The sequence below is a fragment of the Pteropus medius genome, unplaced genomic scaffold, assembly GCF_902729225.1.
Source record: "Pteropus medius unplaced genomic scaffold, Ma_sr-lr_union100, whole genome shotgun sequence".
NCBI classification, from domain to species: Eukaryota; Metazoa; Chordata; class Mammalia; order Chiroptera; family Pteropodidae; genus Pteropus; species Pteropus medius.
In genome coordinates this window covers 13,605,594-13,627,685 of record NW_024340692.1, presented here as the reverse complement: position 1 = coordinate 13,627,685, position 22,092 = coordinate 13,605,594, and the positions used below count along the sequence as shown (strand labels likewise).

At 39.0% G+C, this 22,092-nt stretch overlaps 1 protein-coding gene across 1 annotated transcript in view; it reads right to left on the bottom strand.

Annotated features, from left to right (window-relative positions):
- The window catches only part of LOC120621278 (histone-arginine methyltransferase CARM1-like), a 196,344-nt gene that overhangs the window by 57,331 nt on the left and 116,921 nt on the right, over positions 1-22,092 (bottom strand). The window contains exon 5 of the mRNA XM_039886560.1: positions 9,855-9,965. Within this exon, the coding sequence (XP_039742494.1) occupies positions 9,855-9,965 (111 nt within the window). The remainder of the gene's footprint in view (positions 1-9,854; positions 9,966-22,092) is intronic.

The following is a 22,092-nucleotide window of genomic DNA, read 5'->3' as shown; positions in this document are numbered from 1 at the left end:
TCTCAAAGAGTCTCATACAGCCGAACACTGATCTTGTTTTATTTTCTCTCTCTTGTGTAACTTCCTACCGACTGAAACTCTTGAGCTACCTGGAACTGCCTGGGAAAAGTAAAGTTGGAGTAGGGAGAGGAGGAGTGTGAAGCAAATTCACTGCTAGGGTTGTAGGGAGCTCTAAGACATCAACACATTTTTAGCAAAGATTAGTAATCAACCATCTGAATGCTTTTTCATATCATTCCCTGGTAGGGCTCAAATGATGCCTTTCTTATTTGGGCGAATTTAAATTACAGTCTGTCTCAACTTCCCTGCTCTGCTTGCCAAGAAAATGTGTAGCCTAATCACAATTTCTCTAAAACGTGTAGCTGCCAGGGCAGAAAAATGCTTTAGGTCAACAAGCACTTTCTGCAAACGTGCTGTTTCTGTCTTCTAGTGCCCAGAATCAAACTGGCCCTGAAAACAGGAGAGGACAGACAACAGCTGTGTACAATGGGGGCTACTAGGGTAAAAAGAGAAACAAGAAGGTGAGCGGCTATGAGTTAGGACTTTTGCTTAAGGAATGTAGATTTCAGAAGCTGCAATGTGAGCTAAGCAGTTGCAGTTTAAATATCCAGATGACAGAAACTTCAATGCTGGAAATAAGGACAACTTCCCACAGCAGAAGAAAGACAACTTCAGATTTGGGCAAACCCCTTAATGCCTCTAAACATCCTCTGTAAACTGAGGAAATTGGACATCAGTTCAAAGGGATTTTTTTTTTTTTGGCCTCCAAACCCTTCTTCAAATAGAAGTTGTTCCAGAGTTCCAATAAATAAAATAGATAAAAGGGGTGTTGCTCTCCTAATCATCAGGAAAATGAAAACCAGATGAAAAACAGAATGAGATATCACCTCACACCTGTTAGGATGGCTGTTGCCAAAAAATATTAAAAAGATACACGTTGGTGAAGATGTGGAGCTATTGGGACCCTTATACACCATTGGTGAGAATACAGAATGGTGCATCCAGTACGGAAAATAGTGGGGAGTTCCCAAAAATTAAAAATAGAGCTACCATGTATCATCCCACTTCTGAGTATCTAAAAGAAGTAAAATCGGGATCTTGAAGAAATATCTGTACTTCCATATTCATTGCAGTATTTTTCACAATTAGCCAAGATATAAGGGGAAAAATGTCCATCAACAGATGAATAAAGAAAATGTGGTGTATACATACAACAGAATATAATTCAACCTTAAAAAAGGAAACCCTGCCATTTGTGACATGAATGAACCTAGAAGACTTAATGCTAAATGAAATAAGCTAATCACAGAAGGGTAAATACTGTGTGGTTCCACATATATGAAGCATCTAAAATAGTAACTCGTAGGAGCAGGGAATAGAATGATGACTGCTAGGAGAGTGGGAAATCGAAAATTTTTTCAGTGAATATAAATTTTCTATTATACAAGATGAATAAGTTCTAGAGATCAACTGTACAACAAAGCATCTATAGTAAACAGTATGGTATTGTGTACTTCAAAATATATTCAGAGTATAGATCTCATGCTAAGCATTCTATCAAAAAACATACAAATAAAAACATAAGACCAGGAAATTTTTGGAGGTAATGGATATGTTTAGTACCTTGGCTGTATGGATGGTATCGTGAGTATATGCATATATCCAAACTCTTCAAGATGTATACATTAACTGTTTACAACTTTAAATATCAATTATACCTCAATAAAGCTAAAATAAAGGTAAGTGTTGCTCTCACTTTATACGTTTTAGGGCAGGCAGGCCCAATGTTGTTGTTCAAACTCCCTTCTCTTACTCAGTCCCTGAGGGGTTTCCTTGGTGCATCCTCCGAAAACATTGTGGGAAATTCTTCTTAGGGATGTCTCATCTCTGATGTTATATAATTCCAGTGGTTCTCTAAATATGGACCTCTAATCAAAAGCATCAGCCTCACCACAGCTTATTAGAAATGCAAATTCGCAGTCCACATCTCATAACTACTGAATCAGAAACTCTGTGACTGAAGCCCTGCAGGGAATCCTGATGCCTCCTTGTTTGAGAACCACTGTGTTATTCGCTGATGCTGAAGAAGTTGTGTTCTCTCTGAACAGTCATCATTACCAAGCCCATTTGAGAAGTTAGTAGGTTTGGGTCAGCAAGGGAAGTACATACTGGGGAAACGACTTAAGAACAGCTATGAATTTCTGCAAACTGAGTATCAGAGAGCTGCTCAACACACTGCTTTGCTTAGTCTGCAGAACCTTTGACAAGAGCTGAGAACAATGCAGAGTCTCTGAATGTTATAATGTTCTTTTTTTTTAAAAAAAAAAAAAAGACGTAATAAAGGAAATTTCAAAATGTAATTTAAATAACATGCTCTTGAAATATGTGCTCTGTCTGTCCCCATGCTTCCCATTGTTGCCTGATGACCTCCACTTTCATGATATCTGTTCAGTTGATTTCTACAGAGACATGGATAAAATGGGGCCCCATAATTATATTGGTGATAACCACGGTGACAATAATAGCAATAGCTAAAGAATGTCAGGCAGTGTGCCGATTTTTATATGGGTTTTCTTATTTAATCCTCAGAATATCTTCACGAGGGGCTATTATCTGCAACTTCATAGATGAAGAAAATGAGATAGAGAAAGGTCACGAAACTTGTTACTATAGACAGAATGATGGCTCCCTTCCCACCAAAAAAAAAGATGTCCATGTCCTAATCCCTGGAGATTATGAATATGTTATTTTACACAGTAAAAGGATTTTGCAGACATGGTTAAATTAAGACTGTTGGGATGGGGAGATTATCCTGGATTATTCTGGCGGGCCCACATATAGTCACAAGGATCTTTATAAGAGGGAAGCAGGAGGGTAAAAGTAAGAGGAGGAGTTGTGATGATGCCTCCCAAACAGATACGGTTCTGTGACATCTTAATTTTTAATTCCATAACACCAATTTTAGATTTCTTACCTCCAGACTGTAAGGTTTGTGTAAATTGTGTTAAGCCACTAAATTTGTGTTAATTTGTTATAGCAGCCATAGGAGACTAATACACTTGTCAAGGTCACATGGCCATTGGGCTGTGAATCAAAAATACAACTCCACATTGTCTGAACCTACATCTCAATTCTTATCTTGGCAAAGATATTTAGGGCCTACCCTACAGGGAAATGAGTGTTGAGTGAGAAGAGGAGGCGTGGATATTCTCTCCCAAGTTGTCTTCTGGCCTTGTCAATCATCAGTCAACCTACAAGAAGGGTTCTTACCCTGGGTGGGGTTCTGTAGCATTTCACATGGACTACTTTAAACTGCTCCTCCGTTAAGTGTGTTACTAGCTGATTTTTCCAATGGAGGGAGATTTCCTTCTTATAATGCAGACCTATCTATCTGTTTAAATGCTTTTCAATAGGTTTCTTAAGAAGAATAAGATGGTGTTTCTCCTGGCTCCTGGATGAAGTACTACAGAAGTAGGTGCTCCAGCTTCTAGTGAAACACTTTTACCTCTTCACCTCCAAAGGAACCACTAGCCTCTGCTTAATTGCATGTTCCAGAAGGAGGTGGCAGTGAGGACTTGTGTCTCACATGCCGTGTCCTCTCTTCATGACCTAATTTCTTCAAAGTTCTTTCTTATCTGTAATATGGAGATGTTATTATCTACTCCAAGCACCTCATAGACGCTTACTAAAGATCTCTTAAGTTTATAGACATGGAAATACATCCTATACTATGCAAAATGCGTATTATTGTTTCCTTAACAGAGGACTTACTGCCACCTTTTAACTTCACTGTCAGTGTAAAAATAAAAAGTGTTGATGAGCTGGATGGAATTTTCTGACTCAGGCCTTTGGTGTCTGTAGGAGAATAAGAAGCAAGTAGAAGTTAGCTTTTGGAGATACTAAAGAAATTAGAGAAAAACCCTAGCTCAAAGAGTTGAAAACAGACTAAGTTCATGTTAGAAAACTTCAAAGGTATATTCTTTCTAGCGTTCAAGATTAAAAATTACAAGTACCTTTCTAAAAGTTGCCTTCAAAGCATTTGTGTAGAGATTATCAACACATTTAAGGTGAGGAATCCCATGAGCACCTAAGGGTTTTCAAAAATCTTATTGTGAAAAATGAAAAGAGGAGCATTTCACGTCTCATCATCCTTCAGCATTTAATGCAAACCACACCTCTCCTCTGCCAGCTGCCCTAACCAGCCCAACCGAAGGGAACTGTTCCCTACAGTGGCACTTCTCATCCCTGCCATTCACATGCACTTGGCAATCACTGTCTCTTGTCAAGAATTTCATTTGTTTGAACCCCATGTGGATTACAAACTACTTGAAGGAAGAGATCATGTCTTATATTATATGTGCTCTGTATCCTCACAGAGCTTAGAATAGTATAGAGCACATCAAATCAGCTGATGTACTAGTTTCTAGCAAGCTTTTGCTCGTACCTTAAACACACACAATGAATCATCCTGTGGCCTGCCTAAGTTTTTAATATCGTCCCTTTTGCTCCGACATTTTAACTTTCTTCCTTGATTTACTATTATTATCTTTATTCTCCATCAGCTTCCTGTGTGTAGCTCAAAGTTAGGATCCTAAATCTTGAACTTGTAGAATTTGCTGTGGCAAACCATACAGATCCTTCCTTCGCGGGACCAAGGTACTCATTCTCCCAGCTGCTGGGAATGTTGGCAGATGATGGCTCTCAGCTGAGTCTTATTCTAGAAACTTCCTTCAGCCCAAGAGGGCCACCTTATCAAAGTCATATCCCTTCCTGAGGGAGCATACGTTAAACAATATGAAATATAAAGACCTTTATCCGAAGGTGGTTGAACTCAGAAGGATTCCCCCAGATCAAGAACTCCCTGTGGGATTGACTGAGTTCTTTATTTCAACTATATTGTAGCTTAACTCCTTCCTTTGCCCAATCCTATCCTGCTTCCTTCACTTCTCCACAAGTCAGTTTCCTGAAAGCCCTCTGCAATAAACTTCCTACATGCAAATCTCTGCATTGGAGCCTGTTTCCAAGGGAACCTGTTCTGTGACAGATCTTACACATTAATAAAGGAAAGATAAACAATGACCACAGCGAGAGGGAATGAGGAGTGCTACCTCACCTAACATCAAGCCAGTCCAATCTGGCTGTGGCTGCCAGTGCCTGGCAGTGAACACAGCCATTAGCCTGGCCATCACATACTAGAAAAGTGAAGTTTGGCCACCTGTGTCCTCTCCATCAGTGCTGCCCCCTAAAACTTTCTACAATGATGGATATGTTCTATAATTGCACTGTATAGTACAACAGCCATTAGCCACTTGTGGCTACTGAGAACTTGACATGTGGTTAATGTGACTAAGGAATAGATTACTTAAAAAATAATTTATATTTAAATATAAATAACCACATGTGTTTAGTGGCTATCATATTGGACAGAGCAACTCCAGACTATGAATTCTGCAGGTCCAGAAAGGCAGTGTCACAATAGATCCAATTCCATCTGCCTTTACTTCTATCAGAACCCAGAAGTACTTGGTCAGACTCCTTAAAAGTCATCTTAATGAGGCATATATAGGAACCGTGTATGAATATAGTCTTCTTATTAGGTAGCCCCCAAATTATTATAAACACCATTAAATCTAAGTGCCAGAGAGCTTTGCTATAAGTTTAAGTTAGTTTCAACATATGAATCTATTCATGATCGCTCACCCTCTTACTCTTTCATTCTCCTGGCCCTTCAAGGAGCTTGTCATCTAAATGGAGAGACAGGACATCTATTGGTGCATGATTTTAAATTAAGCAAAACCCCACTTTAACTGTACATGTGCATAAATTTGATTAATAACTTTTTTTTCTATTTGGTCTGTATGATCTAGGGGCTTTAGCTTTGTGTTTCACATTTAAGAAAGGAAAAAAAAAGAGTAAGAAATAGAACCATTTTGACATGGGCAGGCTCACAGTTTGGGGACACATGGAAGACCTTTAGCTCTGTCCTATTCCTTGGACAAGGATAATCTCTTATTGCTGACTCAGAAATGTCATATGGAGCCCAAGGTGAGAGCACATGGCTGCACCTGGGCAAGTTTTTCATGATCATCCTGCAAAAAAATGACTGAATGTGCATGCCCTCCGGACAAGGAGCCATTCACATCATCTTGCCCTCTAAGGATCGGCCCTTACAAAATCAGGCTGAGCCTTTGAATGCAACTGAAATTGAATTCAATGCAATTTGAAACTATTCTGTTTACTTAAAGCCCAGAAGCCTGGCATGAGAAGAAGAATTCAGGGACAGGCAACGGTAGTTAAATTTGTACATTTTTCTTGCTTGTTGCAATTTTATTTTTTCTGAGCAATTTAATGAAGACTCCAGAGGAAAGAATTAAATGTCTGATGGTTCAATTACCAAATAATGAAAAGGTCGAAAGGAGCACCATGCACTGTATGCTGAGCTGCTATAAAAGCTTATTCTTAGAGTGAATATCTTTTGTGTGCTGTTCACACCCGCATTTTGCCACCCACAAATTGTACAGACGAGTGTCAGTGTAAGAAGCAGAAATCAAGAGCTGGTACAGATCGTCCTGCACAAGGGTGGGAAGGGCCTTAGCCCACGGGATCATCTCATGACACCCACAGCAGCAGCAAGGGGCAGGATAGAGGACACAGTTTTCATCAAAGGGGACCAGGCTGTCATTAAATTTAAACTGTGAGAAGATTCTAATCATCCTGGGTTCCAAATGCATTTTTAACTAACCTGTCCTTAGGGCTACATCCAGGGAAGGCCTCCAGGGCAAAAGGGACTTGCAATAATTTCAAGGTCGCCTCACAGTCCCCACAGCATTTGGAAAGCTACCCCTGCCCCCAACCCACCCCATCTGTATATAGAAAAGAAGGATTAAACAATCCAAATGTCTTCTACAGAAGCTAAAACCAAAGGTAAAATAACACTACGGTGCTTTAGAATTCATTAGAATATAGGTTTAAAGGCTTTAAAAATGAAGTCCCTCTGGAAATACTACACAAGAGGCAGATAAGTATAGACTCTCCTCACCTCTGCACCCGTGGTGACAGTCACTCTGCTCATGCTGGGGCCTCTCTACCACCTTTTAATCGATAACATCTAAAGACTCAATGTACACGTAATTGTATAGTTTCTTTTTCACCTTAAAATAGGTTCTTCTCTGGTTATATAAGAGAATAGCGTCAATCTTAGGAAATACACACTGAAATGTTTAAGAATAAGCAGTTGTGATGTATATAACTGACTCAGAAAAGAGTTTGTCTATCTCTACCTACAAATATGGAAATATACATACACATGGGTGTATATATTTGTGTTTGTGTGTGCATGTGTGTGGCGAGAGAGAAGCAAGAGTAAATGATAAAGCAAATGGGGTGAAATATAAACAACAGATGAATCTGGGTAAAGAGAATTTGGGTAACCCTTGAACTATTTTTATTTTTAAGGTTTTAAAAATAACTATCTATGGTGTCTCAAACCACCTTAGAATATGTGAGAAAACAAACCATATGTGAAACAGAAAAAATCCCTAAATTATTTATGCTACTCTTTTTTGCAGGGTGGGGATGGATGTATCTGATAAAAGAGATAACAGATCAATTTTTAATAAAATAGAAGCTGTTTAAATAAAAGGACTTTTTTCATTACTGTTTCTCCTTTATTCCCCAACAAACAGAATCACGGATACAATTTAATAGATATGATTAAACGACTGAGCAGCACCTAAGACAAAGTCCTACACCTCTAAGTCCTACACCTTAAGAATACATTTTAAGATCTATTAAAATCTAAACAGAGGCATTTTTATCTGTGGGGTTCTCTATAAGTTTATATTCTCCTCTCCTCTTATTTAGAATTCCATAAATAACGTTTACTATGACCATAAAGAAAAAGGTAAGGTACAAACTGGGAGAAGATATTTTCCACACAAGTAATGGAATATAATTAATATCAAAATATAGAAACCATTTTTGCAAAGGAATTCAAATTAGAAAAACAATTCGAAATAAAAATTGTGGAAAACTTCAACAGGTATTCCACAGAAGAGAAAGCACAAATGGCCAAAACACTTTGCAAAGATGCTCAAAGTTATCAGCAAGAAGAAATACAAATCAAAACCAAAAATATCATGTCATAAAGAGAAGACTGGCAAAAATTCCAAAGCCTGACAATATCAAGCGCTGACAAAGTTGTAGAACAATGAAACTCTCATTTACTTCTGAAAGGAGGAAAAATTGGTATAACCACTTTGGAAAACAATTTGGCATTATAGAACAGAGTTGAAGGTATGCATGCCTTATAAGCCAACAATTCTACTGTCGGGTATATACTGAGAAATTCTAGCAAAGATACAGTGGGGACTGTGTACAAGCATATTCATATTCATAACAACACGTTTATAATGGAAGCCACCAAAGTCTGCCAACAGTGCACTGGACTAAGAGCTTGAGGCATTTCATACAAAATAATACTACCCGGCACTGAAGCTGAATAAAGAACAGCTATATGCATCAATAAAATCACTCTTAGGAACATAATGTTGGGTCAAAAAAAAAAAAACCAAATTGAAGAAGAACACACATACTGAGATTCCATTTTCGGAAAGTTCATAAAGATTTGTTTTTAGAGACAGAAACATGGGATAAAACTATAAAGAATAACAAGAGAATAATAAGCAAAAGTTCAAGATAGTGGTTACGTCTGCTTTGGGCAGAAAGGAGAAATGATCAGGAAAAGACACATGGACCTTTAATGGAAATGCTAATAGTCTATTTCTTAAAAGAGGTAGTGGGCACATATTCATCATATTGTTATTCTTTACACTGTGTGCATCTAACAAATATTCTTTTGTACGCATCCAATATTTAATAAGAATGACTTTTAAAAATTGTTGAAGAAGCAAATGACCAAAAAATTTCTATCCAAGACTTGTTGGAAGAAGAAAAAGATTGCAACAACATGCCAGCCCTGAGGCCATGGCAGTCTTTCCTTCCAAGCATGACTGTCTCAGTCCTTCTCTGCTCACTCAATCCAAAACCAACCATCACTCAGAGCTACCAATGGTCCAGGATTAGAAAAATGTTTCATAATGTTCATCAAAAGGAGCAGCCAAGCTTTCTTCTATCATGTGTCCCTGATTAAAATACAGGCATCCTCCCAGTGTGAATGACAAGCACCATGATCCTGTTCACGTCTGTACACACACACACACACACACCCAATCGCTGCAGCTTGACTGTGTTATTATTATATCCAAATATTATCGAAAGCTATTATTACCTGAGTCTTGACTTTAATATTTCTACACATTTCATAACGATAATAGAACACTATATTTAAAGCAAAGCCTCTCTCTATCCTCCAACCAGAAGCTGAAATCTGAAAAAGCTTCTTGAAAGAAAGATACCTGTCTGTGCTCAACGATGTAGCAACAGTCCCTTAAACCAAATGTAAAATTTAAAACGAGTGGTGCAGCTACTGTCAGTATAGCACTTAAGAAAAAAATTAACCTAGCTCCAGGAGGTCTGACTCTTCACCTTGGCAGGTCATTAAAAGTAAGAAAACAGTCATCTCCAAGGGCCAACCTGTAACCCAGTGGATCGGAGGAAGAAAGTTGTGTTATAATTTCAGTATCATAAAGATTTTTAAATAATTGTTTTCATATCAACTACTACAGTGAAGCTGGGCTCCTTCATCAGTAACATCCCAACCCTATTAGAAAAAAAAAATCAAACTGGTAAAAAAATTTTTTTTTCTAAATTACTTACCTCGAATAGTCCATCACTAAGTCTCCTGAAGCTTACTGAAGACGTAGTTTGTAGCTGCTGTAAAAATAACCACTTACCTCAGCATATTGTGCTACTGAGCTGGCTTCAACTGCATAAACTCTTTTAGCTCCAGCCTGTACAGCAAAAAATGACAGTATTCCTGATCCACAACCAACATCTAGAATGACCTAGTGGGAAAGGAGAAGACAAAAAAATGGATGAAAATACAAACAGGCGCTTGGCTGTTGGCACCGCGCCAACCTTGAGCACTGAGATCAGATTTAAGAGCTAGCTTTGATATTTATAAGTGATCGTACCTTGGCCAAGTTATGAATCTCTATGAGACTCCTTTTTCTCTTATGTCAAAAAGGTTATTAGCATCCACTTTTTAAGTTTTGCTGTAGGCATTAAGTAATATGAAGTGTACATAAAGTACTTGGCACATAACTGGTGTTTTTTCAAAAATAAATATTTATTATTTATTATGTTATATATTTATTATAGTTTCTTTGTAACGTAGATAGCTTTTAGGATGTTTAGGGCCAAGAAAAGTTGAGTATCGTGAACAAGCTTGCTTACCAAATCTGTCAGCATGAACGAAATGAAAACTGTCTCAAATAATTTTTAGAATTGTATGTATTATTATATATAATTATAATATATAATACATATTATAATAACATATGACATATACATATTGTTAGATATAAAAATATATACATAATGTTGAGAAATAACTGAAGATAAAGTCTTTAAAAATCCAAAAGTGAGTTATATACTTTTTTTACCAGGCCCTCTCCACAAAGTTCGGGAAGCTTACATGGAGGGTAGGAGGGTGTTAAGGCAGTAGACAGATGGAATTTACAGAAACTTTTATTCTATTCTCTGTGTTCAGACTTGGGACTTAAGAAAACCACCATTCATTGGCACAAAAGGTCCAACGCTTGGACCTACATGCTGATAGGCAAGAGGTATATAGTACATACTGGGCTGCTCTCTACAAACGCTGAAGCCGAGAACTTGTTTAATCATTGAAATTTCAGGTTATTGTATTTCTGTCTCATTAGTGACTTTTATTCTTAGCATCTTTTAGAACTAGCTTTGAGAAAATCATTTTGCTTGGCTCTAAATCTTTACAATAAATATATGAATACATATATTTATAGATGACAAAACTAAAAATCAGAGACATGGAACAACCAGCTCAAGTTCACCTGGTATAAGTGCAAGAGCTAAGTGTTGAATCTGGACATTTCTGCCTTCCAAGCTCATGCTTCATAAAATCATACATTGCTTACCTAAATTCATCTTTATGAATATGACATTTTAACATAGCAATACCAATAGGCAATATTTGATGAAAATACTTTTTGTAGGAAAACTTAGCCAAGTTTTTTTTTTTACATTGATAGCAGGAAAATTTTTCCAAAAAACAGGAAATATCAAGAGGTGTGTGTGTGTGTGTGTGTGTGGTATGTGTGTGTGGGGAACTGCAACATCACACTGTGCTGACACAGACACTGTGCCATTATTCTAAGAGAACATGCTGTTATTAATGGGTTCACAGTGCTCACTTATATTAATTCTAGATCTGTGGCTGTATTCCATATGGTTTCCTAGGGTTTGGGTAATTAGGAGCATTACCAACTTAAAATGTCACCCTGTCTCCAGAATTTGCTGTCAGGCTGGCTATACTTTTAGAAATAACTAATATTCACTTTTCTTCCTCCCTAGGAAATACATCATTTTCACATGACCCTGGTCCATTGACTGTTATTTAGGGAGTTGGAGGCCATTAAATTAGAGAGTGAAATCCATGACATACCCCTGCCCCACACAAAAAAATGCACTGCATCCAGAAAACCTTTTCGGGCTTTCTTCAATAAAAAATATAACACCTTAGAATCCATACTCAGTACTAAACGGATAGAAAATTAAGAGACAATAGAAAATGAATCTGCTTGCTCTGGTGACAGATGCCCTAGATGTCGGTGAATGGATCTCTTTGTCTTTTATCAGGGTGTCATGAAGCACAACCTCGAGCAGTGTTTTTCAGTTCTCTTGATCCTACAGACTGAAAACTAAAGAAATGTTTACCACTAGGAGAGAGAAAGAGAAATGGGATGGGGAGAAAGAGAAAAGGGACAGAGATGGAGAGAGACTGATGTGATTCAACTTTTGCCAAATTAGTCCCTTTGGTAAGAAGATGCTTTGATAGACCCAGACCGTATCCAGAGAAGAGATGAAAAATTACAAACTGAGGCAATTTTCCAAATACCATATGTTGAAACTTAATTTCAAGCCAAAATAATCGTATTCATTTATCTATTTCAAAGCAAATCATAGGCCTTGAAAAAGAATCTGATATTTGTTAATATTATCCAAATAATGCCATCTACTTCCCACTTGTGTGCACATTTAAAAAGTTGACAAGTGAATTTTCAGCCTGGAGCCAGTGGGAGAGGGTAAAGAAGGAGAGGGACATTTCGCCTTCTCTACATAAGTCATGCAATGATGGAAGAGCTTAGAATAAATTCTCTGGTGAAAAACCAATGGTCAAAGCAAATATTTAGGCTTTAAAGGAAATATACTTCCTCAGTCCTTTCCAGCTGAAGTTTCCAAGACTGGGAGAAGAAGGGACATTAGCCCAGATAATTGTGTTACACCTTCTCACATAGCACCTCAGGAAGCCCTGGAGCTACCTCTGATCGTATGTTCTTGTCCTCATAGAACATCATATTGAGCCCATTTTTTTATTCTACCATTGGTAGACCATCACGGGACTAGGTAAGTCTGAGGACCTTGGCAGACATGAAGTTTTACTTTCTTGTCCTAGGGAAAAATAACTGCCCTCAGACAGAGGCAAAAAGAGAGTAACAAAATCCCCTTGTATCTGTAAAGCTGTTTCCAGTTTACAGAAGACTTCTCCGCTGACACGATCTATTTGATATTCATGCCTCTCTGGGATGGAGAGTACATAGTTTGTTGCCATTTTATTGATAAGAAAACTGAGGCTTGGAGAGACTGTTTCCAGCCCAAGGTAACATGGCTAGTAAGTGGCAGAGCTGGAATGTGAATCCAGTGCTCAGCAATCTGCACCATCATGGCTTATGTTTTTTGTGTTTTTTTTTTTTAGCAAAAAAATGAGAGGAAAGGGTGGACTGTGAAGAGATGTAAATCTGATCATATCACACCCTGAATAAACATTTCCAATGGTTCTATGCAGTTAGAGGAGGTCTGGTCTCTTTGGTGTCTTATCCCTGGGCCTGAGTAATCCAGAAATGACTGACTTTTCCAGCCTCTTTTTCTGTAATTCTCTTCTTCCTTCTTCCCCACATGCCCTAGGCTCAACTGCGTCCCTTTGCCTGATTCTAGACTCCCTCATATACAATCCCCTGTGGTAGAAGCAGCTGATAGCTCACCAAAGGTTAATGCTCTCTCAGAGGAGAGTTGTTGGGAAGCGGCTGCTCAACTAGGGCTGGCATCTACATAAGTCACCACTTCCTTGCATTTACATATGGCCGTGTGATTAGTTCTGGCCAATGGAATGTGAGGGGAACTGATATCACTCCTGGGTCAAGATGGTTCTCCACACTTTCTGCTCCTTATGCAGTGGTATTTGAAACCAACTGTTAGACGTGAAAAGAGCCTGAATCCCTAGGTCACCGCTTTGTGAAGAGCTACTCAGACCACAATAGAAAGGTCATGAGCAAGAAATAAATTTTATTATGTTAAAACACTGAGTTTTGGGAATTAATTGTTTTAGTGGTTGGCACAAACTGACCAATACATTTGCCTTGGGTGAAGCCCCTCATCTCATTTTTCTACCTGGGAAACTCAAGACCGAGTTCAGGTATCACCTCTCCAGGGCACTTTCTCTGGCTTCCCCAGTGAGCCAGTCTAGGCTGGGCTCTCTGGCACCTGGTACGTAGCTCTCGAATAGCACTTACTACAGGATACTGCGAGTATTTTTTACATGTTTTTCTTCCCTGCTTAGCCTATGAGTTCCCCAAAGACAAGAATCAAATCATTTATCTCTCAGCCCCTAGCACAGTGGAAAACATAAAAACCAGTAATAAATATTTTTTAACTAAATGACTGAATGGGATGACTCAATGTGGCAGTCTACTAATTCCAACGTCACCTTGAAACATCTCTGGAAAAGGATTATGACTTTTGTCAGCCATTTAGAGTCTGGGAGTGTTCTTGCATTGCAAAGCTCACATCTAAAGGGGATGTACTCAGGATGCCCTTGCCTCATTCAACACTTATATCCTGACCTGCCTTCTGTTTCCTGGCCTATTTCTTGGTCTTATTTCTTATTTCTTGGTCTCCAAGTCACCTCACAGATCTGACACTTTATACTCTGTCTCTCTTCATGATCTCTGCCTTTCCTCCTTGACTATAATCTGAACATGTCCTTTGGGTCATCTGCTGACTAGCTGAGGCAACCTTCAACCCGGACACAGGCCTTCTTAGAATGTTCTGTGCTCTCTTTTGCCACAGAGCCTTAGTACATGCTGCTCCTTTTGCCTGGGGTGCTCCCCTCTGCACTCGATGATATCAGTCTATGGTAATGCTTTTTTACCTACTTAATGCCTGTTGTGCTAGATCTTTTCTATTTGCACCTCCAGATTTATTCTGCACTCTTCCCCATCCTGTTCTCTGCCAGGAGTCTAATCTATATGGACTGCACCAATGAGCTCCTTGCCATTGGGCTCTAGTTGGGATCAGTCAAGACAAAAGACAGCAGAAGGTCAAAGGGGGTGAGGACGGTGAGGTCAGATGATTTTTTTCTCCTCGCTTCCTCCTTCCTAAGTCTACACAGATTGGTTGTGTCCCCCCAAAAGTCACAGCGCTTGTGGGACTTCCGCCTCTTATAGCTATGACCATTCTCTCAGGTATCCAGTAACCACCCCTACCCCTTGCCCCGTTAGTAGTGGTGGTAACAGGTCCCCACTCTTGCTAGAGCCAGGATTCTTGCTAGAACCATGCCATGTTTGTTTCCTTAACTCTGCCCACATATTTGTAACTAGTCCTATTATTTAACTCTCCTAAAACACCATCAGACATGCCATCTCTCTCCTGCAGTAACCCTGGCTGATATACCAAATCCCAAAAAGCTTTCCATCAAGAAAGACTTTCCTCATCTTTGCTCCCCTCCTAGGCTAAGTAAAGTCCTCTAGTGATGCTTTCTATCATCACCTCCTCATATCCTTCCTTCATAACACTCACCACAGTGATGTTTCATTCAATGACTATTTGATTAATATCTGCTCCCTCCCCTGGATTGTAAGCTTCATTAAAGGAGAGACCTCCATTTGTTTCTCACTCACTACTGAATCCCTGATATAATGTGGGGTCTGGTACATAGTAGAGATATTCGCTAAATCTTTGTTGAAAATACTGTACAAGTAATAATGTATCTCGGTACCACATATAGAGAACAGAGTGACAGTCTAGAAAATATGGTGCAAATCTGTAACTTTCCCAAGAAAGTACCTTCTACCAGTATAACACATCAACTCCAATCAAGAGATCTTAAACATTCTTCAAAAGATGACTTACCTTTGACATTGCCATTTATTATTACATTACAATCCAGTTAACTCTACTGCACAATGTTCCCCTACAGAGAGAATTCATCCTCTGCTCCTGGATACACAGGCAATAACTGTAGACCTGGCTAATTTGGGGCATACATGGGGTGGGGCGGGGGATTACCAGAAAATGGTGTGAAATTCCTGACGGGATTAATAGGGAAAAGTCAACAATTGCTCAATAGGTCAAAAGTCTTATGAATTTATTTGTAAGTAAAGTTTTATAAGTATTAAAAAGATAAGATCATCATTTCATTTGTACAGATGATTTTAATTACATGTTCTTATGGTTTCCTGGGTGAAGAAATCCTGCAGAATGTTTGGAAGGACTAAAAAAGCTCCAAGTGGATTCAAAGCTATTTATTTAGATTTACTAGGTTAAAATTAATGAGGAATATCAAGGTCCATATGAAAGTGTGAAACAAAACTACTGAATAATAGAGTAAAAAATAAAGGAAATATGTATCATTTGTTTTATACTTATTATGTGCTACTTTGTTTGTAGGCATTACATTTTTGTGATGACAACTCTATAATACGAATACTATTATTTCCTCCATGTTGTAGATAAAGAGGCTAAGAATAAGATGGAGTTACAGTCATGTAATTAATAAATGGCAGAGATGAGATTAAAAAAACAAACGTGTCTAACTCAAACCCGATGCTCTTAGCGAATCCCCTCATCTTTGATTCTAAATTATTCTTTTACTGTTCAGGCTACAATAATATTGGTCAGATTTAGCTTTCTTTTTTACCCCAGCATTTTTACAGTTGTCTTCCAATACTGAAGTCCTGATTATGCCACAGTCAATTCCTCAAGTTGTGCCAGTTATTATTTATTCATTTTTTCTTTACTTGCTTGAACAGATCAATGGCTGGTCTAAATCACAAAACCCCAGTTGCCATTTTATATGCCCTATACTTCTAAATTCTGTGTCCTACCTACCTGCACACTTTCACTGTCATCACTGCTTCTGCTCGCCATTATTTTATCACACCGATAGAAACTCCCGCTGTACCACAAAATTACATACCCCATGCTTTTGCACAATGTCTTGCACTTTTATCATCATTGTTCCTGCTGTGGGCTGCCTACCTCCACAGACTTCATTTCTTCCAATGCCCAAACTATTGACTGACATGTTGACTGAACAACTTCTAGGCAATAACAGAATGAACATAGAATGCACAGCCCTTTGCTGTCCATCATATCTCTTACCTTTGGCTTTTATCGGAGAAGAAAAATTCTAAATCATCTCAATGGCTGCATAAGACATCATTTTATGGACTTTGCAGCTTAGACTTAAATTATGTTCCAGTAATTATCACTTTCAATATGGCAGAAGAATTCTGCAGTGATAGCTCCTCATAAAACAGAATTCTACATCTGCTGTGCAGTGAAACTTGCCTTCAACCAAAGGGCCACCTGTATTTCAATCACGCATAATTAATGCTTATGAGCCTCTCTGTTTGATTCTGTCTGGTCTTCTGGCAGGAGATAAACCCATCGCCAACCCTTTAGCCACCTTTCACCAGTTCTCCAACTATTTTCCTCTATTTTTATGGAAGATACAAAGTATGTCGATCACTCTTAGCTGGTCTCCCCTCAATAAACCCCCTTCATATGCTGCCAATGAGACTCAAACTAGTTCACTCAGCTCTAACCCTGAAGCATTCAATCATTCATCAAACATCTACTAAATGTCACCTTATTATCCATTGTGCCAAGCACTGATAGGTACTGGTAATGCAAAGATGAATAAAGCATAACTGTCTTGCAAGGAGAAAGAGACATGTACCAAAGAAGTACGAAAATGTGTGACAGTGGCAATGTTAGAATTCATAAGGGGTACAGTCAGAGTATGAAGGAGGAATAGTCTACTATTCAAGCCTTTAGCAAAGTCCATAGTTGCTCCAAACTGGCCCTCCATGACACTGTCTTAGAGGGAATGTGAAAGTTTTAGAAATTCAGCCCTAGGAACTTTCTAAAATGCCTTGCATTCAATGGGTAGGCAATCAACCAGGCAGAATTGAATAGTAAGTTAACCAATGAAACCATATCAGTGAAATATTAATCCTTCAAACCCCCCTTTTTTTCCTAGTTCCCTCCCATGCACAGATGATGTGCTGAGAATATCACCTTAGCAATCTGTCCCTTCTTTAATGATTTTGCAAAAGTGCCATCTGGTATGATAGTCATTAGTGCCATTTACCAAATATTTCTGGTTCTCCTTATGGGCACATGGTAGAATTGCACTCCCTTGCCCTTTTGAAATTGGAAGTGACACATGTCTTGCTTAGGCCCATGTAATGTGGTCAGAAGTGACACAGGTCATTTAAGGAGGAAGATTTAAAAAGTAGGGGTGTGATTTGCTTCTCTCTTCTTCTCTCTGTAACAGGAACTAGTCATGTGTCACTAGTCCTTCAGCCTGGGTCCTGGAGCAAAAACGAGACAGAGCACAGCCCTTTGCTAACCCATAATGGACATGGAACACGAGGGAGAAATACAGCTCTGTTGGTTTAAGCCACTGAGGTTTGGGTGTTGTTACAGCAGCATAACCTAGTTTACCCTAACAAGCCTGAGTAAGCCATATCCTTGAAGCACTAATGATTTCCGATTGAGATTCCCCAGTTTTACGTCCGCCACATTCTGATGCTGTGCTAAGACTGCTATGGTAGCTCACTAAATTCTTCCAGTCGCCATGTGTTAAGTGTTTTTATCCCAATTTAAAATTAACCTCGAAAAGATTAAGGTCCCATGCCACCATCTTGAAAGCTGCAGAAATGGGCTTTAAGTACAGATATCTTGACTAGAAATCCATCTATTGCATTAAAGCCCCCAGCTCCCTCTTTCTCAAATGCTCTAAAAGCAGTCTGTGAGTACTGTTTATTCAGTCTTCTTGGCTCTCCTTGAAAGCTGCACTTTGCTTTCATACCAAATGAAAGCATTTTCCTCTGCTGACTCTGGCATCTTTCTCCTGTACCCTTTCAGGAGCAGATTCTATTCAAATTCAGAAAAGTCATGGCACAGACAGGCCATCTGGTCATCCTCACAATCGGGAAATTCGTGCACAGGCCTCTTAGGGCTAAGAAGCCAAAGAGATCAGTTAAAACTGTGGTCCATTATATACATCTCTCTCTTCACCTCTATTACAGAGAATCAATCCCAGGGATGGGTTCTTCTGATATATGACCTAACGTGAACCTTGGCCCCTGTACTGGGTTTAATCGTCCCCCAAAATTCATGTCTGCCCAGTACCTGTGAATGTGATCTCATTTGGACACAGGGTCTTTTACATATATATCGAGTTAAGATAAATCATTCTGGATTATGGTGGGCTCTATATCCAGTGTGACCGGTGTTATAGGGAGAGAGAAATTTACACACACAGACATAGACACATGGGGAGAGTACCATGTGACAACAGAGGCAGAGACTAGAGCGATACGTCTACGAATCAAGGAATGCCAAGGACTGACAGCGACCAGAGAAGGTAAGAGGAAGCAAGAAAGGATCCTTTCCAGGCCCTTCCAAGGGAGCATGGCCATGCTGACCCTTGATTTTAGACTTCTGGCCTCCAGAAATGTGAGACAATAGATTTCTGTTGCTCTAAACTACCTGGTTTGTGGTAATTTGTTACAGCAGCCTTAGGGAACTAAAGCAGTGTCCAAATCTCAAGCTACAGGAAAAATAAAACCATGGGGGGAAAACCCACACGTATATGATTTTTTTCAATAAATATACAGTTGTCTCTTGGTCTCCATGGGGGATTTGTTCCAGGACCCCCTGAAGATACTAAAATCTTCAAATGCTCAAGTCTCTTTTATAAAATGATGTAGAACAATGCATACAGTTGGCCTTTTGCATACAAGGATTCTCATGTATGGATGCAAAACCTTTGGATATGAAGAATCGACTGTATATGTATTTAAAAAAATCTGTGTATAAGAGGAACTATGCAGTTCAAACTTGTATTATTCAAGAGTCAACTGTATATATGTGAGAATGTGTTCACTATCACATCCCACCCCATACACATTCCAAAAATCACACAGATAAATAAAATATCAGTTTGATTATCATAGAAAGAATGGCTTTCTGTTGCTCCCCAAATCACCCTAAAGTATGGGCTTGCATATAACTCTACCACTTAGTAGCTGTGAACCCTAAAGCAATTTAGTTAAATTTATGTAGTTCTTGTCCCTTTATCTATACTATTAGGCTAACAATATTTATGTTTGTTGTATGATTAGTGGGCATTTGCCATTTTTTTGTACCTCTCAGCTTCTGACCCCTTCCTCTATTTGGGGAATGCCCCACCTGTGAGAGGCAGCACCAGCTTCTGACTAGAGAAGCTGAGTTGTCTGATGCTCTTTTCTAGCATCCTCACAGCAAAAGCACAGACATGACTGAGGCTCTGCCAGTAAGATGCACTTTGCAGGAGGAGCTCAGAGTGGGAAGACTCAAGGACAGCACAGAATCCACTCAGGTCAGGTCACATCTACCTCCAGATGCTAGCGCATCACAGAGAGGCTCTAAGGACAGCACTCAGGGTAGCACTGTATGAAGGCTGTGCATGTTGCGGTGCCCATGTCTGGCTGCCCTGCTGTCTTTCAAAGGTCAAATTCTGCAGCATTGTTTTGGAAATCATTTCTGGTTTTGTAGCTTCTAAGCCTAGTTCTCCAATGTTCCTATGTCCTTTTAGGAAATTCTTTTTCCTCTATTTTTTTTTTTAAATTAAATTAGCAGAGTTGGTTTCTGACGCTAGCAGCTAAGAATCCTAATATGCAAAGATTACACGAGATAGGAAATACAAAGCACCTAGCAGGAATCATAAGTTATGTTTTTTCCCCACTTCCCTACACAGTTCTGAACAAGAATTCTGTCACCACATTAATAATAATGCCTAGGGGGCAAGAAATGGAGGATTTGGGGAATGAATAAAGAAAATGTGGTACATGTATACAACAGAATATCATTCTGCCTTAAATAAAGAGATCCTGCCATATGCAACAACATGGATGAACGTGGAGAACATTATGCCGAGTAAAATAAGATAGACATAGAAGGACATATACCGGATGATTTCATTTATAATAAAGTATTTGAAATAGTCAAACTCACAGAAGCAGAGAGTAGAATGATGGCTGACAGGGGCAAGGGAGAGAGGGAAACAGGAAAGTATTAGACAAAAGGTACAAAGTTTCAGTTATGCAAGATGAATAATTCAATTCTTAATTCCTAGAGATCTACTGCAAAGCTTAGTACCTAGAGCTAATAAAACTATATTGCATACTTAAAAGTTTCCTAAGAGGTTAGATTTTATGTTAAGTATTCTTATTACAAAATAGTAGAAGGAGGAGGAGGAAGAGGAGGAGGAGGAATAATAATAATAATAATAATAGAGAGAAAGGAGAATCTTTGGATGTGATGGATATGTTTATGGCATAGATTGTGGTGATGATTTCACAGATAGATACATATCTCCAAACCCAACAAGTCGTATGCATTAAATATGTATAGCTTTTAATATGTGATTCATATCTCATTAAAGATGTTAAAAAAAAATGTAAGGAAGCAAGACTGTTTCATCACATGCAGACAGGACAATTTGGCAGGCCTGTGCTGTAGCCTTTATTCCCACCAACAATCACGGTCAGGTCCCATGAATGTGCCAGGTTAACCAAGGATGTGCAGTGTTTTAAAGTGGGAGGAGAATTTCACAGCAGGATTTGAGATGAACTCGAGTAGCTCTGACTGAACTGATAAGCCCATACCAAAGAAAACTCACATCAGGAGAGCCTGAAGCTTAGGCTGTGCAAATCTGAATGTCAGCTGACAATCTGAACAGGTTGCTTTGCATGTTTGTTGTTATTTATGTTTTCTCTGAAGATTTCAAATCCCTGAATCCCTTCTGTCTAAGCCAACCTCACATTTGGATGTAGTAAGCAGCTGTTGTGGCTAGGAATTCTCTCTTCTGAAAACGTTGATTAAAAAAAATAATAAGCTCTCGGCTCCTGCTTATTCTCACAAGTTTCCGGCAACTGGTGCCCTGACAAACAAAGTGTCAAAACATTTCCAAATTAAAACCCTACAGCTCACACAGCCCCACACCCTCAGCAGGATGAACTTTCTCTGCTTGTACCCAGCACATACTTGAAGAAACTAAAAATAGCCAGATGGCAATTAACAGAAACTCTGAGGAGGGGAGTGGGGAGGGTTCCAGCAGGGTCAGTTTCCTGAATGGATTCCAAATAGAGCTCTCAGCCTGCAGTGCTCTGGCCAAGTATGAAGGAGGCAGAACGAAAAATCAAAATTTGAAAGATTTAAAATTATAGCAGAGATGGAAACTACTGCGCCATCCCCAAGACCGTCAATAATAATACTTGCTACGATGTTCTGAGTTCATATATGAGCCAGATACTGAGTGCTTCATACGCATTGTATCATCTTGACCTTGCAAGGACTCTAGGAAGTAGCTACTGCTCTTACAGATAAGGAGATTGAAGCCCAGAGATGGTAGATAACCTGCCCAAGATCTCAAGACAAACAGGGCAAAGGTCTATGGTAGGCGCATGGTAAATAGCCAAGCTGGTGTTTAAACTCAGCTGTATGGCTCCAGAACTCATGAACATAACCATTGTTCAATACCGTCTCAAACATTCGCAAGGATGTTTAAGAAACCACAATGTTTTTACCCTATCCTTAAATCCA